Source organism: Corticium candelabrum, chromosome 22, assembly GCF_963422355.1.
Source record: "Corticium candelabrum chromosome 22, ooCorCand1.1, whole genome shotgun sequence".
Lineage (NCBI taxonomy): Eukaryota > Metazoa > Porifera > Homoscleromorpha > Homosclerophorida > Plakinidae > Corticium > Corticium candelabrum.
The window spans coordinates 315,518-330,200 of NC_085106.1; the positions used below are offsets into that span (position 1 = coordinate 315,518).

Here is a 14,683-nt window from a genome sequence, read left to right on the forward strand (position 1 = left end):
TTGATGCAGACTGCAAGGGAACTTATAATAATAGAAACATTATAGTGTTCCAGTCATTAACAGAAAGAAATGGAAAGTAGAATGTGATGGTGTGAGTTAATTGTGTTGAGGTGAAGGTTGACCAATCTGCATTTGTTTCTGTAGACAACATTGCTGCTATGTTGGCAACAAGTCTATAACATTGTATATTTGATGTACATGTCAATGATTCCTTTTATTAAATAAACAAACCTACACATAGAAGTTATCTAAACAAAAGATTGAAATTACAGTGTCTCCACAAGGCTCACATTCACTTGTGTGAATTCACTACATCATGCAGTAAATGGGTTCTCGGTAGATCCATATTTGCAAAAGGCTCAAACCCAAACAGGAACCATAAGTCGAGTTAACTCTATCTTTAAGTTATAATCACATTTTGGGCTGTCAGTTCTGACATCTCTAATGCACTTATATTTGCACTCGCTCATCCCTGATCTCCTAGCTGTCATGCATTTCTGGTTTTGATGACATTCATAGTCAAAACAGTCTATCACACGCATAGACAGCCATATCAAATATTTTTGGTACGTACAGTATCTTTCTAGACACGTCAAAACTTAGAAGTCTATGAGCTTTGAGGATGCAAAGTGATGTAATCGCCACAAAAATACAAAGGGCATTGTGTCATATTCTGTCCCCTGCGTCCGGTTCCTGTGGGTTTTGTCGATCTCGTCGAGAAGTGCAGCAGCAATGTTTTCCCCTATCTCCGCGGAGATTATTGTATGTGAGCAGGAAGCAATTAGGTGAGTGGGTGTGGTCACTGCATTTCCCGTTCCGGCCGTATTGACTTGTCGATTGGCTCAGACATGGAAGCACCAAGAGATTTGCGTAAAAGATGAGCCGCGGCTACAAGAGGGCGGTTTGACTACTGCATGTCGACTGTTTACTCACGAGGCCACAGGATTACAGGACGTGATTGGTGGATTCGATTACATTGCTAATTGTAGATACCGGCACGCGTGCACCTGATAACTACAGATCACCGCACAGCTGCCAGTCAGTAGGCTCCCAACGTTGCTACAGGTTAGACGAGTGTGTGTGTGTTCGTCGTCGACACTATTCTCACGTTCTTATTGGAACGCGTTTGTCTCGAGAACGTTACCAATCGGTCAAAAAGGTGCGATGCTGCTTTTCTCTTTCTTTATCGTTTCTCTCTTATCAAGTGGCGTGCAGCTGTCATTAATCGGAGAAGGTTGGAAGTGTCCTAAGAAAGTGTGAGTGTCGCGTGACCTGATTTGATGTCTCAACAGGCTCCACGTCTGACTACATGTATGAGGTGGTAACACCGAGGCTTGAAGTTCATCACCGGAAGACGCGTGGTGTTTCTGACAACAACGCTGCACAGCGGGGGGACATACATATGTTGATGTACAACTTGAACGCGTTTGGAGAGACCGTCCGCTTGCATCTACATCCCAATGACGGTTTCATTGCCGCATCCCTCGAAGTCGAGTATCACGGTTCCAACGGAAAGAGGAAGTATGAGAGTGGAAGTGGGTATGAGCTGCGCCGATGCTTCTATTCTGGATTAGCTAATTCAAGCGGAGCCATTCGCTCTCGACCAGCTGTTTTCAGCGTTTGCGGGGGATTGGTAAGTATTCATTCGCTTAACGACCTCATCGCGTGCATTCAAAGGAAAATGCGTGCGGTTGTCGGTCACTCGTTGGAGAGAGTTGAGGTCGCGTGATACTTGGTGTTGACACTCAGAAGTCTTGCTCGATAGAAGTTCGGGTGCTGGTTGAGATGACTTAGTAGATGTTGTAGTTTGTTGTGGGAAGGTTAGGCGTGTTTTCGCTTGCTCTCATTGCTTTGCTAGGGCTTGCCGAGCGGCTTCCGGTTGGTGTGATTGACCACTTCGCAAGTGGCGAACGCGTGCGGTAGTGCAATGCGCACGGAGGGAAAGATTGACGCAGGAGGAACTCGCCTCGTTGTGGCGAAATGATGTCTGTGGACGACGCCTTGGGCTATTGACGCCCATTGACTGCTTACGTGCGGATAATTAATTGTAGTCTGAACGAATTGGTAGCCGTTTGTTAGCGTAAAAAAATTTTCTTCAAGCTTTTACAATTTGTACTCACTTGTGCCGCGCTCTTAACTCATTGCTGCCTTGTTGCCGTCTAGTCTGGCTTTTATACGACCGATAATGGACAGTTTTTCGTCGAGCCGTTGCAAGGAAAGACAAACGGAAGCTCTACTGGTTGGTTGGATGCTACCAATGAGGCACACATCGTGTACAAACGCAAACCCGCGGACAGCAGCAGCAGCAGCAATACATCGGACTGTGGTTTGCAAGGTCAGTGGTGGTTATACACTCTAGAGATCTAGTTGCCTGAGCTGACGTCGATTGTGCATATGCAATGGCTCTAAGGTATCAGAGTGCGTGGTCGAGGCGGCTTTTTGCTTAATCCAATTCGAGCAGCTGCGATGCTGATGCGGATCGTGTTGTAAAGCTTACTTGCAACACCTGTTGCACTAGCTGCTATGCACGTGTCCTACAGGAAGTGTCATTCTATGTCGACGTATCTGCACGAGCGATGTGTGCGGTTGAGGTCGGTTAGGGAAATTGATTTCCAACGAGTTTCCCGAATTTTTTATCATCTGGTCTTTATCATCTGGTCGCTTTCCGAACAATTTACGTATTCTCTTTTGTGGGCGTCCCCATCAGCTGCTAGCTCATCTGGTGTGTAACAATTGTGTCATGTTTTGCTTTCAGGGCATTTGTCTCAAGATGTGGAGAAGATATCGAAAACCATCACACGTAGGAGGCGGTCGCAATCAATGGAAAATTACGTGGAGACATTGCTGGTTGCAGACGAGGAGATGTACAGATATCACAAACGGAGAACGGAACATTATCTTTTGGTGGTCAGCAACGTGGTACGTTCTGTTGTATATTGGAGAATTACTGTTGTGTTGTTGGCGGGGCTTAGAGGTGGGCATGACATGATACAACTGTGCACCTTGTTGATGGACATTGGCAGGTGCAGTGGGATGATATGGGAACGACTCCTCGTGTTTTTCCACTTTTGTTTTTACTGACACTTGTTCTTCTATTTGCAAGTGTTGACCAATACTATCTATCCAATTGCAGGTGTCCCACCTGTTTCAAGATCCAAGTTTGAAGAATTTTGTCAAAGTGGTGGTTGTCAGGATGGTGATATTGGAAGAGAATCCTGTGAGTAACTTTGTGGTGTGGATGAGGTGCATGTTAGTTTGTAAAGAAGAGGATACGAGTATTAAGTGTGTCTGACAGTTAGATAGATGACAATGTGAATGCCATCTTGGTGCTATTGCCTTCTGATCATAACGGAAAGTGTCAAACGAACCGCTTAGTCATTTTTATTGCTTCTTGCAGGCAACTCTGGATATAACAGACAGTGCACACCATTCATTGTACAGCTTCTGCAGGTGGCAGAAAGATGAGAACTATCCTCTTTACCACAAGTTACATCATGACATAGCTGTGCTTTTCACAAGGAGAGATATCTGTAGAACTAGTACTCGATGTGACACTTTAGGTTAGAGAGGATCATTTCAATCAATATGATGACGTTCGTTGAAAATATTTGGCTGTAATTAAAGGTTTAGCAGAGTTGGGCACAATATGTGATCCTGCCAGAAGCTGCACAATCAATGAGGACAATGGACTGTCTGTCGCTCTGACGGCGGCACATGAATTGGGACACATGTAAGGAGTGAATTGATATTTATTGTTCCATGTGTTTGCTCATAGTCATTTCCATGTCTGTTAGACCTCTAAATGGGCAGGCTAGCTTATCTTTGTAGTTTCCTGTGCATATGTAGAACTGAAAATTAATGAAATTTGTTGGAAACCATTAACAGGCTTGTCTCTGCTGGACGTTATGCATCCAGTTTACTTAGACAGTCATTAGTGGTTTTAACAAATCTCTATTTAACACTTGTGGTCACTTAGTTGACCTGTTAGCTACACTTTGCTCTGAAGTCTTTATATAGATCATGTATACTGCAGTCACATATAGCTGTTTCCAGACACTGGTGAATCTTTGTGGTGAAATGACTGTTGGTTTAGGTTTTTCTTGTTAGCCCAAACAAATGATTTTAGACAAACCTATCTGGTGGAAGGGGTGGAAACCTGTCAGCATGTGGCAATGATTTGTATGTTAGCTGATATAGTGCAAGTTGGAGGCTTCTCCCTCTGGGCAAATTGTTTAGAGTCATGTAGTCTTACTATAGATGACTTCAAGGTCGAGGTTTTACCACTAGCTTGAAATGTGCATGGCAATGTGTGCTTTCATGGTCTTCAAGAATATTTAATTAATAACATTATACTATAGAATGAAAATAGGAATGTATTAGTTGAAGTTTACTGTTTGTCTAGATTAAACATGCCTCATGATGGAGAGACATCAGACTGTCCTATTACACCCAGTCAGTACAGACTGATGGCTCCAACTCTCAGCTCACATACTAATCCTTGGTCGTGGTCGCAGTGCAGCAGCAAGGCTCTCACTGCCTTTCTTGAGTGAGATTTCAAAGTTGTATTGGAATTAAGTTATAAATTGAGGTTATTTGTGTTGGATATGATTAGTGGCGGTAATGGAATATGTCTGTTAAACAAACCCAATGTGGATTTAACTCAAGATATGAGCAAGAATTTACCAGGACAGCTTTATAATTTAGATAAGCAATGTGAAATGGCATTTGGATCGGGCATCACTTCTTGCAAGTATATTGTAAGGTGTAAACAGATTATATGCTGGACTTACATTGAAGTGTATTCTGTTGAATAGCAAGATGAAGTTCCATGCAGACGATTGTGGTGCAGTACCAGCAGTCCCGGTTGTAGAACAAGACACATGCCGTGGGCGGAAGGCACACCTTGTGGAAACAATAAGGTTTTGTTCTGTCTCTCTTCCTGTATGTGGTATTACTTCATGCTAACATTTGTGTATAGTGGTGTATAAAGGGTAAGTGTGTGGCAAAGGAGAGGAACACTAAACCTATAGATGGCCAGTGGGGAAACTGGAAATCATTTAGTTCATGCACGAGGACTTGTGGAGGTGGTGTTCAATACTCAGAGAGAGACTGTGATTATCCAGAGTAATAATAAAACAATTAAATATGATTGTTATGATAGACAACAAATTACTGTTTGCACAGGCCTGCAAATGGTGGTCAATATTGTGTTGGACAAAGAAGAAAGTATACATCATGCAACACTCAGGATTGTCCAAGGGGTTCGATTTCATTTCGTCAACTTCAATGTGAAAGTTTTAATGGTCAAAAACATAATTTCAACAATGTCCCCTATAATGTCAAGTGGTCAGCAAAGTACAACTGTAAGATTGACTGTTGTAGCTGCTCTTCAATTTAATTAAATATATTATACTATGTCTTTTGTGTGACAGTGAGGCCATCAGAGAGATGCAAGTTGTTTTGCTATACAAACACGGATAGTAAATACTACAGATTGGCAGCTAAAGTAGTAGATGGAACTCCTTGCAGTCCTGACACATTTGACATGTGTGTAGATGGCCAGTGCAGGGTAAGGATCCTCCAGTCTTGTCTTACTGATGCAGATGTAACTAAATAGTCCTGTCATTTGCTGTTGCTAGAAAGGTAATAGGGTATTATACTTTCTACTCTATAGCTATCTTTGGAGTAGAGTAGGTGGGTGGAATATGAATATAAGATTTCATGTGAGGAATGACCAAGCTGCCTCTTTTCTAATCTATTGACTTGTCCATCTGTCCAATTTTAATGGGTCTTTTGTGGTTATGGCAGCTGTTGCTGCTTGAAACTTCCTTGTTCTGATGTATTTGTGATAAGTGTAATTATGATTGATGATATGAATGCAAGAACAATAGAACTAATGTGAGCAATAACAATGAGAATAGAAGAGCTGTCATGTTGTAAATGATGTATTTTTTCTTGTCACTGAGTCATTTGTTATTGTTTACAGCCTGCTGGATGTGATCATAAGTTGGGATCTCATGCTAAGATTGATAAATGTGGAAAGTGTAATGGCAATGGACAGTCATGCAGGGAAGTTGTAGGATTTCTAGGAAGAGCACACTATGGTAGGCAATGCCATATAAAATGTTACCAAGTATTCCGATTTGTTGACTATGAGGGCTTGCATGTTAGCAGGGTATAATGATGTTGTCACTTTTCCAGTTGGCACAACTCAGATAATAGTGAGGCAGCCTCCTATTTTAGCTAGAGATGATAACTACTTGGGTGAGTAGCACAAAATGTACAATTTATGAGTGTGAGACAATAAATTGTATTTGTTAATAACTTGTTACTGCAGCACTAAAGCAAGGTGGCAGTTTTATATTCAATGGTGACTACAAGATCAATGTTGGTCGATACAGATACAAGTCGTTGGGTTGTGAGTGGTATTACAATGGATCACAAACTGGGGTCGAAACGCTGACTTCTAAGGGACCTTTGCCTGTGCCGATTACTCTGTTGGTGTTGTCAGTTGGAGTAGAGAGAACGCTGCAGCTTAGTTGGACTTTTAATGCTCCTGCTAGTCTTGTGGAGACTGGTTATCACTGGACACAGACTGATTGGACGGCTTGCAGTTCTGATTGTCAAGGCACTCAGAAGCGGACTGTTGTGTGTCGACGGAATGACAATATGAATGTGGTGCCTGATCGACTCTGTGATGCTGACAGTAAGCCGGATGAGTCTCAACGATGCAATTTGTACTGTTCATATGAGTAAGTTATGGGAATAGCGTTTGGTATAATCAGTTGTAATATTCCATTGGTGGATTTTTGTAAGGTGGACAGTAAGGGACACACACTGTTCAGCAACATGTGGTCGTGGCAGTAAGATGAAATATGCATCATGTTTTCGTCGACAAGCAGGAACTAGGGCTCTCAGAGTGTCATCTGAACATTGCCAGGCGTTGCCAATGCCGCCGTCTAGAAATGTCACTTGTCAACTAATATCATGCGTAACGCTTTCACCAGATCAACAAGGTCAATGGAGAGGAAACCCCTGGAGCAAGGTATGTGAGTGAACTACAACATAACTTGTCTACTGAATTAAGTTGTTGATGTTTATTGCTAGTGTTCGGCATCATGTGGTAATGGAGTGCAGCAGCGAAAAGTTCGTTGTGTCAACATCAAATTATGGAAGTTAATGGCAGACAGTGACTGTGCAGCTATTCCAAAGCCTGTTTCCAGGCAAGTTTGCAACCTGGGATCTTGTGCCAATCACGAATATTACTGGAATGAAGGTCAATGGAGCTCGGTAAGTGAAATCACATTTTGATATGTTTGCTGAGAAGCAATAGTTGTTTTTATAGTGCTCGAAGACGTGTGGTGTGGGTGTACAGCAACGTAGTTTGAGATGCTTGGATCATAATGGTCAAACTGTATCTACGAGTTATTGCTCGACACAAGGGAAGCCAAGGACATCTAGGGAATGCGTCAAGCAGCGCTGCACTAGGTGGCAAAGTCGGGACTGGACCAAAGTAAGTGACTTACTATAATATTATATCTCTATATCAAGTAGTCTTATGGCTGATGTTGCTTATAGTGTTCATCTTCGTGTGGCATTGGGCATCAAACACGACAAGTTGACTGCGTTGACGCTGCTGACAATGTTGTCAACAATAAACATTGCAGTTTAACTTTTAAGCCTCTGGAAAGACAGAACTGTCGACTGCACAATTGTCCTAGTGGACGATGGCAATTGTCTGCTTGGTCTGCAGTAAGTTAATTGTGTGTCAAAGACAACTTTAGTAGTTAATATTTTCTGTGTTGTAGTGCTCTGCAACTTGCAATAGAGGAGTTCGTGTAAGACGTGTGATTTGTGCCGATGAGCAAGGCAATGACTTGGGAAAGGAAGGATGCAATGGATCAGAAAAACCTCTTGCTGAAACAGAAGTTTGCATAATGGGAAGTTGCTATGAGTGGAAAGTCAGCAACTGGAGCACAGTAAGACTTACATTTGTGTGAGATCTGAATATATTGTATGAGATATAAAATAACAGCATAAATTAATTATTAAATGATGCTTACTTTAGAGGGATATATTGAGACGTGTAATTGAGACTACAAGAAACAATAGTCTGTGAATGTTTTTTGAGGTTTTAGTTCAGTAGAGTGAGCTTGCAGATAATGGTTATCTTGATAAGGACATTCTTGTGACTAAATAACTGAAATAATTACTATGAAAGAGAAACTAGAATTTTATAACGTGAGCTAGGGTACTTTCTTCTTTCCAGAATTTGAATGATGTGCCACAATGTGAAGTTTCTTTTATGTAGAAATGTTGTCTGTATGAACTTTACAATGTGTTTTTTGTTTTGTAATTTGATGTATCTCAGATTCAGCCTTAGGGGTCGTTCAAAATTATTGACAATTTTAGGAGCATACAAAGCGCATTCTAGGGGAAAAGGATCATGGCCTCTGTACACTTTATAAATGTTGATTGGTAGCAGATAGCTCATGCTAATTTCTGTGTTTTCCATGATCAGAATTTGCATCATTGTTCCCACCTGTATGTACAAGATATGGAAACATATACCATATACGAATAGGAGAACAGACCAGTGAACATCGACACGGGCAACGACTTCCGTAAACCGGAAGTCAAATCTTGGTGTCTCTGAGATTTCTCAATGGAATGCCTTTCCACAATTACTGCTCTGTTCAGAACAGCACATAATGGCCCAAAGGCTCCATGTATACAAACGCAAAGGCATGACTAGGATCATGCTTGTGGTGAACAGACCAGCCAAGTATTGACCTCGCCCACTGTCTTAAGGCGTGTTCTGGTTATTGTGCATGTGAAAAAGCATGCAGTACCTCTTCTAAGTTGTAAGCTTGCCTTTTTGCCTTTTACTAAAAGATGCGCTGATTGTACAGAAGATTTGTGTTGTTTGGGTAACGTTTTGTTAATTGTGGTTTTTGTTTATGAATCTGAGCTATCAATTTTGTCTTCTAGTGTTCAAGAAGTTGCGGAGGTGGCAAGGTACAACGGAAAGTCAAATGTCAAAGTGCAACTGGCCAAATTGTGCCAAATGCAATGTGTCAACACTTGTCAAGACCAATTGCCACAGCTGTTTGTAATCAATTATCTTGTCCTAAATGGCATAAAGGGGAATGGACTAAGGTAACTGGAAAAGAATGTGCTGCTATGATATGTAAAGACAGTATGCAGGCAAGACAGACAGACAGACAGACAGACAGACCGATAGATAAAAATGGACACAATTGGTGTTACCAGGTATGTTACGTAATGAGTTGTACATTTGTGTAGTGCTCAAAGAAATGTGGTCCTGGCATAAAGTATCGACTTGTTCGATGTGCTGGACCTTTCAACCAGTATGTTGCTGATTCAAAATGCAACTTGAGCAAACGACCAGTGCATGCCAAAAAGTGTCAATTAGCACACTGTACAGATTGGCGTATTGGAGAATGGTCGTCGTGCACCAAGTCCTGTGGGATGGGAGCTCAGACAAGGAGTGTCAAATGCTACAGAAAGAATAAACTCTTGGCTGATTCCGGCTGTGCTCAGCCTGCTCCAGTAACATCTCGATCATGTATGAACCAGGCATGTCCCACATACTTATGGGTTGTCAGTGGATGGAAACCTGTAAGAAGAATCAGAATCGTGATGTTTATGTGGTGGTTAATTTTTATATTTTGTAGTGCTCTGTAACGTGTGGAAAGGGCACGACATCGAGAACTGTTGAATGTGTTGATAGAGCCACGAAGAAATCTGTAGGCAGTAATTTTTGCGAGTCGGTTAGTCGTCCAAGAAATAGTGATCGTTGTCAGTTAAGAACATGTCCAGGACATTGGGATACTAAACCTTGGAATCAGGTAATTTGTTGCTTACAATTTAATTTTATGGGAATAAGTAAGTGATATGCTGAAATTGGTTGTATGGTGTTGTCTAGTGTTCAGTTACTTGTGGGAATGGTGTACAGAAAAGGAGTGTGGACTGTATGAGTGGTGATCATGTGGTCAGTGATAGCTACTGCCGATCTACTTCGAAGCCTTTAGGAAGCCAACAGTGTACAAATTCTCCTTGTGACTCGGTCGTCTGGGTGTATGGGAGCTGGACAGTAAGAAGTGTTGCAGAGTGTGGAGTTGTTGTTTGAAAATGACTTTCTGATGTTTGCAGTCATGTGATAAAAGCTGTGGTGGAGGAATTCAAAAGAGACATCACTATTGCTCTTACAACAACAATCGACATACTCGACTTTCTCAGCAGTTGTGTGTGCAAGAGCTCGGCGAGCCACTAAGACAAAGGCCGTGTAATGTAGACAGTTGCTTTGTTGAATGTATGTATTTTGTCATTTATTCACTGGTTGTTTGCTAAGATGTGTTTCTCTTGTATATCTATAGTACGCCCACTGCCAACATCGTGCAACGAAGTGAAGACAAAAGAAATAGGACGTTCAGATGGAACATACTTGATTTCGACTCGAAATGGTGTGTTGAAGATATATTGCTATGAAATGAACACTCAATTTCCCAAGGAGTTTATAACATTGTTATCAAAAACTAGCAACTATGCCGAAATATTTTCAAAGACGTAAGTTGTGTGTCAGTGCATGTTTCTTGCTTCTAGTAGCTAACAGAGGGACTCGACTGTTTTAATAGTCTAAGAAATCCCAACACGTGTCCAACAAATCTTACTTCTTCAATTGTCAATTCACATCCGTATCGTGGCAAAGGACGAACAGAGTTCAGTCGTGTTCGTATTGATGTCCATTCAATGGAAATAATGAGTAATACTTTACAACTCACCATTTGTACCTCAACAGTAATATATTGAATGTTTTTGCAGCCAATGATTTCACGTTTGCAACAAAATCAAGTCCAGGAGAACGTACTGTAGAGTATGGCTCGGCAGGAGACTGCTTTAGCAATTTAGGAACATGTCCAATGGTCAGTAGATTGTTAATTATTAAAAATATCAACCATCACATGCTCATAAATTTGTTCATATATCTATAGGGTGAGTTTAGGGTTGATCTACGCTCTACTGGTTTGTACGTGGACCCAAAACATAGCTGGCAGCATCAAGGACGGCATTCTGTTGTGAAAACTAGGGCACAATTTGTGAGTTTGAATTTGTATTTTGTGATCTGATAATCTGTTTGTTGACTTGACTTGGTCATTGTGCATAGAACCATCAAGTTGTCACTGGAAAATGTGGTGGCCACTGTGGACAATGCTACTCATTTGGATCAAGGATTCGAGTCAAACTTGTATAAAGTAAGTTGAGTTACACACATAGGTTGTTCAAATGAATCAGACTTTAATTGAGAGTTTTACTATTATACAAGTAATTGCTAACAAATTGAGTATGAGGAGTCAGACTGCATATGCAAACAAACACTACAGCACAGCAAACTGTACCAGCCAGCGGTTTGCTGCTGCTGCTGCGCGCGTGTGCGTGCGTGCACACACACACACACACACACACATGCACGCACATGCACAAGCACACACACATGCACACACACACACACACATGCACACACACACACACATGCACACACACACATGCACGCACGCACATGCACATGCACACACACACACATGCATGCACGCAGACACACACACACACACACACACACACACACACACACACACACACACACCACACACACACACACACACACACACACGCGCGCGTGCACACACACACATGCATGCACATGCGCAAACACACTCACACGCATGCATGCACATGCGCACGCACACACACACACACACACACACACACACACACACACGCATGCGTGCACACACGTGCACACACACACACACACATGCATGCACGCACACACACATGCACATGCACACACACACATGCACACACACACACACACGTGCACACACACACACACGCACACACACACATGCGCACACACTCAATGTTGAGAAACTATTATGACTAATGTTTTAGTTAACTGTGGTGGCTGTGTGTGCATTTGGTAATAATTTTTGTTTTGTTGTAGGAAAGCCGATCAATTCTGACGTTTGCTGCTTGTGTATCGCAAATGATACTGCAACTCTCACTCTGCTGTGCAGGGTGGCTGAACGATAATATCTGATTTATATTTATTTCTTCTGGATGCTGCATTGGGTGGTACAAGACTCTGTCTCAACTATTGCACTGGTTTAGTTTAATACGGCTACAGATAATTTAAAACACAACACTTCGTCTGACTTAGTGATTGAGCAGTCACATTTGTAATTTTTATCTTATAATAATAATAGTAATAGAAGTGTTGACTTTGACATCTGGTGTGGGTGTGTGAGTGCATGCAGTCGTTTGTAGTTTGCTACCAGTCTATCATTACCCGAGGCTCGGATATCTGGGCTAAGGTTATAGTAGTCGTCTGACGTGTGACTGTATTTTTTCAATGTATAATGAGACAGACATCTGCAATAGTGAGCTGAAATGTTGCAGACCTAAGTAGTCAACAAAAAACTTTTTTACGTCCATAATTTTTGCTTGTCACGTGACTAATTAAAAAATTAATTGGACATTTTTATTGCTAGCTATTCAGGTCAAGCAATTGTCTCGATTTTTTCTGCTATTAATTAAAATTTACATTTTAATTTATCAAGTTAGCAGAATGCATTCAACCATTCTCACTTTTTGATATTTATATATTTTACATATATGGAAATATATTATTTTCAAATTCTATTTATAGCTCATGTTAGTGTCCGGTGCGTTTGATTGAATGACAAGCGGTAGCGCACGCGCACTCCGCACATTTGCCATCCCGGCTGCCGACGTTTTTACACTTCAGTCAATGAATCCACCGATTCCCGACGGCTTGCCGGAACTCCTCCAGGATTTTACGGTCGAAGTTTTGCGTTGCAAGCCTCCCAATCTCGTCGAATTCGCTGCCACTTACTTCCACGAGCTACGCGAAAAGAGCAAAACGGGTGGTCTGTGTTCAGCAGAGTCTGGCGCTTCCGTCGCGCCAATAAGCGATGAAGAAACGGGAGAAAATGGCCAAGTGGATGATGGTAGGGTAGCATTCCTGTTCTCGTTTGTTGTGTGGAATGTACAGCTCTAACTCGTGTTTCTCTCATCATTTTAGAAGAGGAAGAATTCAAGCCGCCCCCGTCGTTTTATCGCGGACGGAGAGCGTCTGGTGAGTCGCCGGTTTGTTGTGCGTTCGTTCGGCCTTTTGTCGTTCGCGTGTCGTTGTGTTGTATTGGGTTATGAGGGGAAAGAAGACGAAGTGGTGTGTCAGAAACTTTGGTATGCGAGACATCCTGTATACAAACGATTAGAAGCCTGGTAGTTACACAGTTCGATACACACCGAGTCGACACGTAGTTGATGACAGCATCGTGTGAATGAAGATGAACCGAAAGCAAATCGCGGTTGTGGCTAACTTCCACAGACTATCAAGTTGGCCGTTGGCATGTTTCTGCATGTATCAACCGTTGACGTCTCTGTGGTTGCGTTGTGGTAGCTTGCTGTGAGGAAAATGGGAAAATGAGAATGAGATCGAGAGACACAGAGTCTTAGACTGGGAAATCTTGTTTTACAAAATTAGCTGCTTTCAGCTGCGCTAGTATGGGCTTACAGCAGGTGTCAGGTGTGTAGAGTAGATAGACTCTACACCTGGAGAGTTATTATATTTAGACAAGGAAAAGTATCCTGCACCTACTATTTAGATCACTATTGTTAATTAATTAAATAACTAGAGCAACAAAAGGTTTTGGTCAAGAGTGGGTGGCCATCAACACATTTTATTGTGGAAAACTAGCAACTAATACCCCATTCACATGAGCTCTCCTAACCAGGCCAGCACAGAATGGGCCGGGCCAGCACAGCCCGGCCCACCGGCCCACCACAACTTGCCGGGTTGGCCCGGGTCAGCTCGGCTTCAAATCGTCGTGTGAATGCGGGCCAAGCCAGGCTGACGGCCACTCATGCTCACTAGATACGAAAATGGCGTGGTCAGAGCAGGAAACCCTGTACCTCATTGAATTGTGGGGTGAGGACAGCGTCCAGGTTTGAATTAGACTGCTCTATCATCAGCGAAAAGTAAGCGCGTGCAACTTGCTCCATATTTATGGTAGCGCGAGAGTCTCGACAAACGGCATAGCTAGCGTGCGCACCAAGGAACACGCCTACCATAGCGGCTGGCTCGCTTTTCTCTACACGTCGTGTAAACAAGAGCTGGCTTGCTTTACTAGCTCAGGCTGGCTTGGCTCGGCCCAGTTTGTAACTGTGCTCGTGTGAATGGGGTATAAGTTAATAGTTTAGTAGAGAGACATTTGTTGTGCGTTTTGGTATGTTTGCTTTGATATGGAAACCTGAAGGTCACCAGACTGTGAAAAACAGTTAATTAATTAATTAAATATACAGCAAAACCCTATGAAGTTGCTAATAATTAATTTTGTGTATTTATTTGGTCACGTGGCATGCCTGGTTTTACACATGCGCGTTAGGGAACGGCAGCCTTTACAACTTTCAGTATGCTGTGTTAGTAAAACGAGCATCGTGCTGCTAGGCAACATAAACAATGTAAAAAAGGACACTGCGCATGCTCAGCTGTAGACACTCTTGGATTCGTAAGTAGGTAGAGAGTAATACTACCGACGAACTGCACTCATCTCTGAATTGTTGATCATTATGTCAA

The 14,683-nt window shown here is 42.3% G+C and overlaps 2 protein-coding genes across 4 annotated transcripts in view; both read left to right on the plus strand.

Annotated features, from left to right (window-relative positions):
- The first annotated feature begins 857 nt into the window (after positions 1–857).
- Positions 858–12,308, plus strand: LOC134197152 (A disintegrin and metalloproteinase with thrombospondin motifs 9-like). 2 transcript variants are annotated; one of them, XM_062666420.1, is made up of 33 exons: positions 858–1,065; positions 1,137–1,234; positions 1,293–1,633; positions 2,164–2,335; positions 2,756–2,919; positions 3,134–3,217; positions 3,398–3,560; positions 3,625–3,730; positions 4,403–4,546; positions 4,613–4,757; positions 4,815–4,919; positions 4,979–5,124; positions 5,185–5,363; positions 5,433–5,569; positions 5,987–6,104; positions 6,172–6,264; positions 6,338–6,752; positions 6,817–7,045; positions 7,108–7,290; positions 7,346–7,513; positions 7,579–7,752; positions 7,809–7,979; positions 8,992–9,159; positions 9,307–9,642; positions 9,699–9,872; positions 9,950–10,117; positions 10,177–10,336; positions 10,401–10,590; positions 10,659–10,786; positions 10,846–10,946; positions 11,016–11,120; positions 11,189–11,276; positions 12,026–12,308. In XM_062666420.1, the coding sequence occupies exons 2-32, from the start codon at positions 1,165–1,167 to the stop codon at positions 11,273–11,275; spliced, it is 5,124 nt and encodes a 1,707-aa protein (XP_062522404.1). In that variant the 5' UTR covers positions 858–1,065; positions 1,137–1,164; the 3' UTR covers position 11,276; positions 12,026–12,308. The 2 variants fall into 2 exon arrangements, with proteins under 2 accessions (XP_062522404.1, XP_062522406.1); XM_062666422.1 differs by having other exon boundaries at positions 1,058–1,234; positions 6,175–6,264.
- Positions 12,309–12,793: 485 nt separating this feature from the next.
- Positions 12,794–14,683, plus strand: part of LOC134197622 (cAMP-dependent protein kinase type II regulatory subunit-like) — a 9,091-nt gene continuing 7,201 nt past the window's right edge. The window contains exons 1-2 of one of the 2 annotated variants that reach the window (XM_062666967.1): positions 12,794–13,052; positions 13,127–13,180. In XM_062666967.1, the coding sequence (XP_062522951.1) occupies positions 12,833–13,052; positions 13,127–13,180 (274 nt within the window). In that variant the 5' untranslated portion in view covers positions 12,794–12,832. The remainder of the gene's footprint in view (positions 13,053–13,126; positions 13,181–14,683) is intronic. The other variant, XM_062666968.1, reaches the window with a different exon arrangement.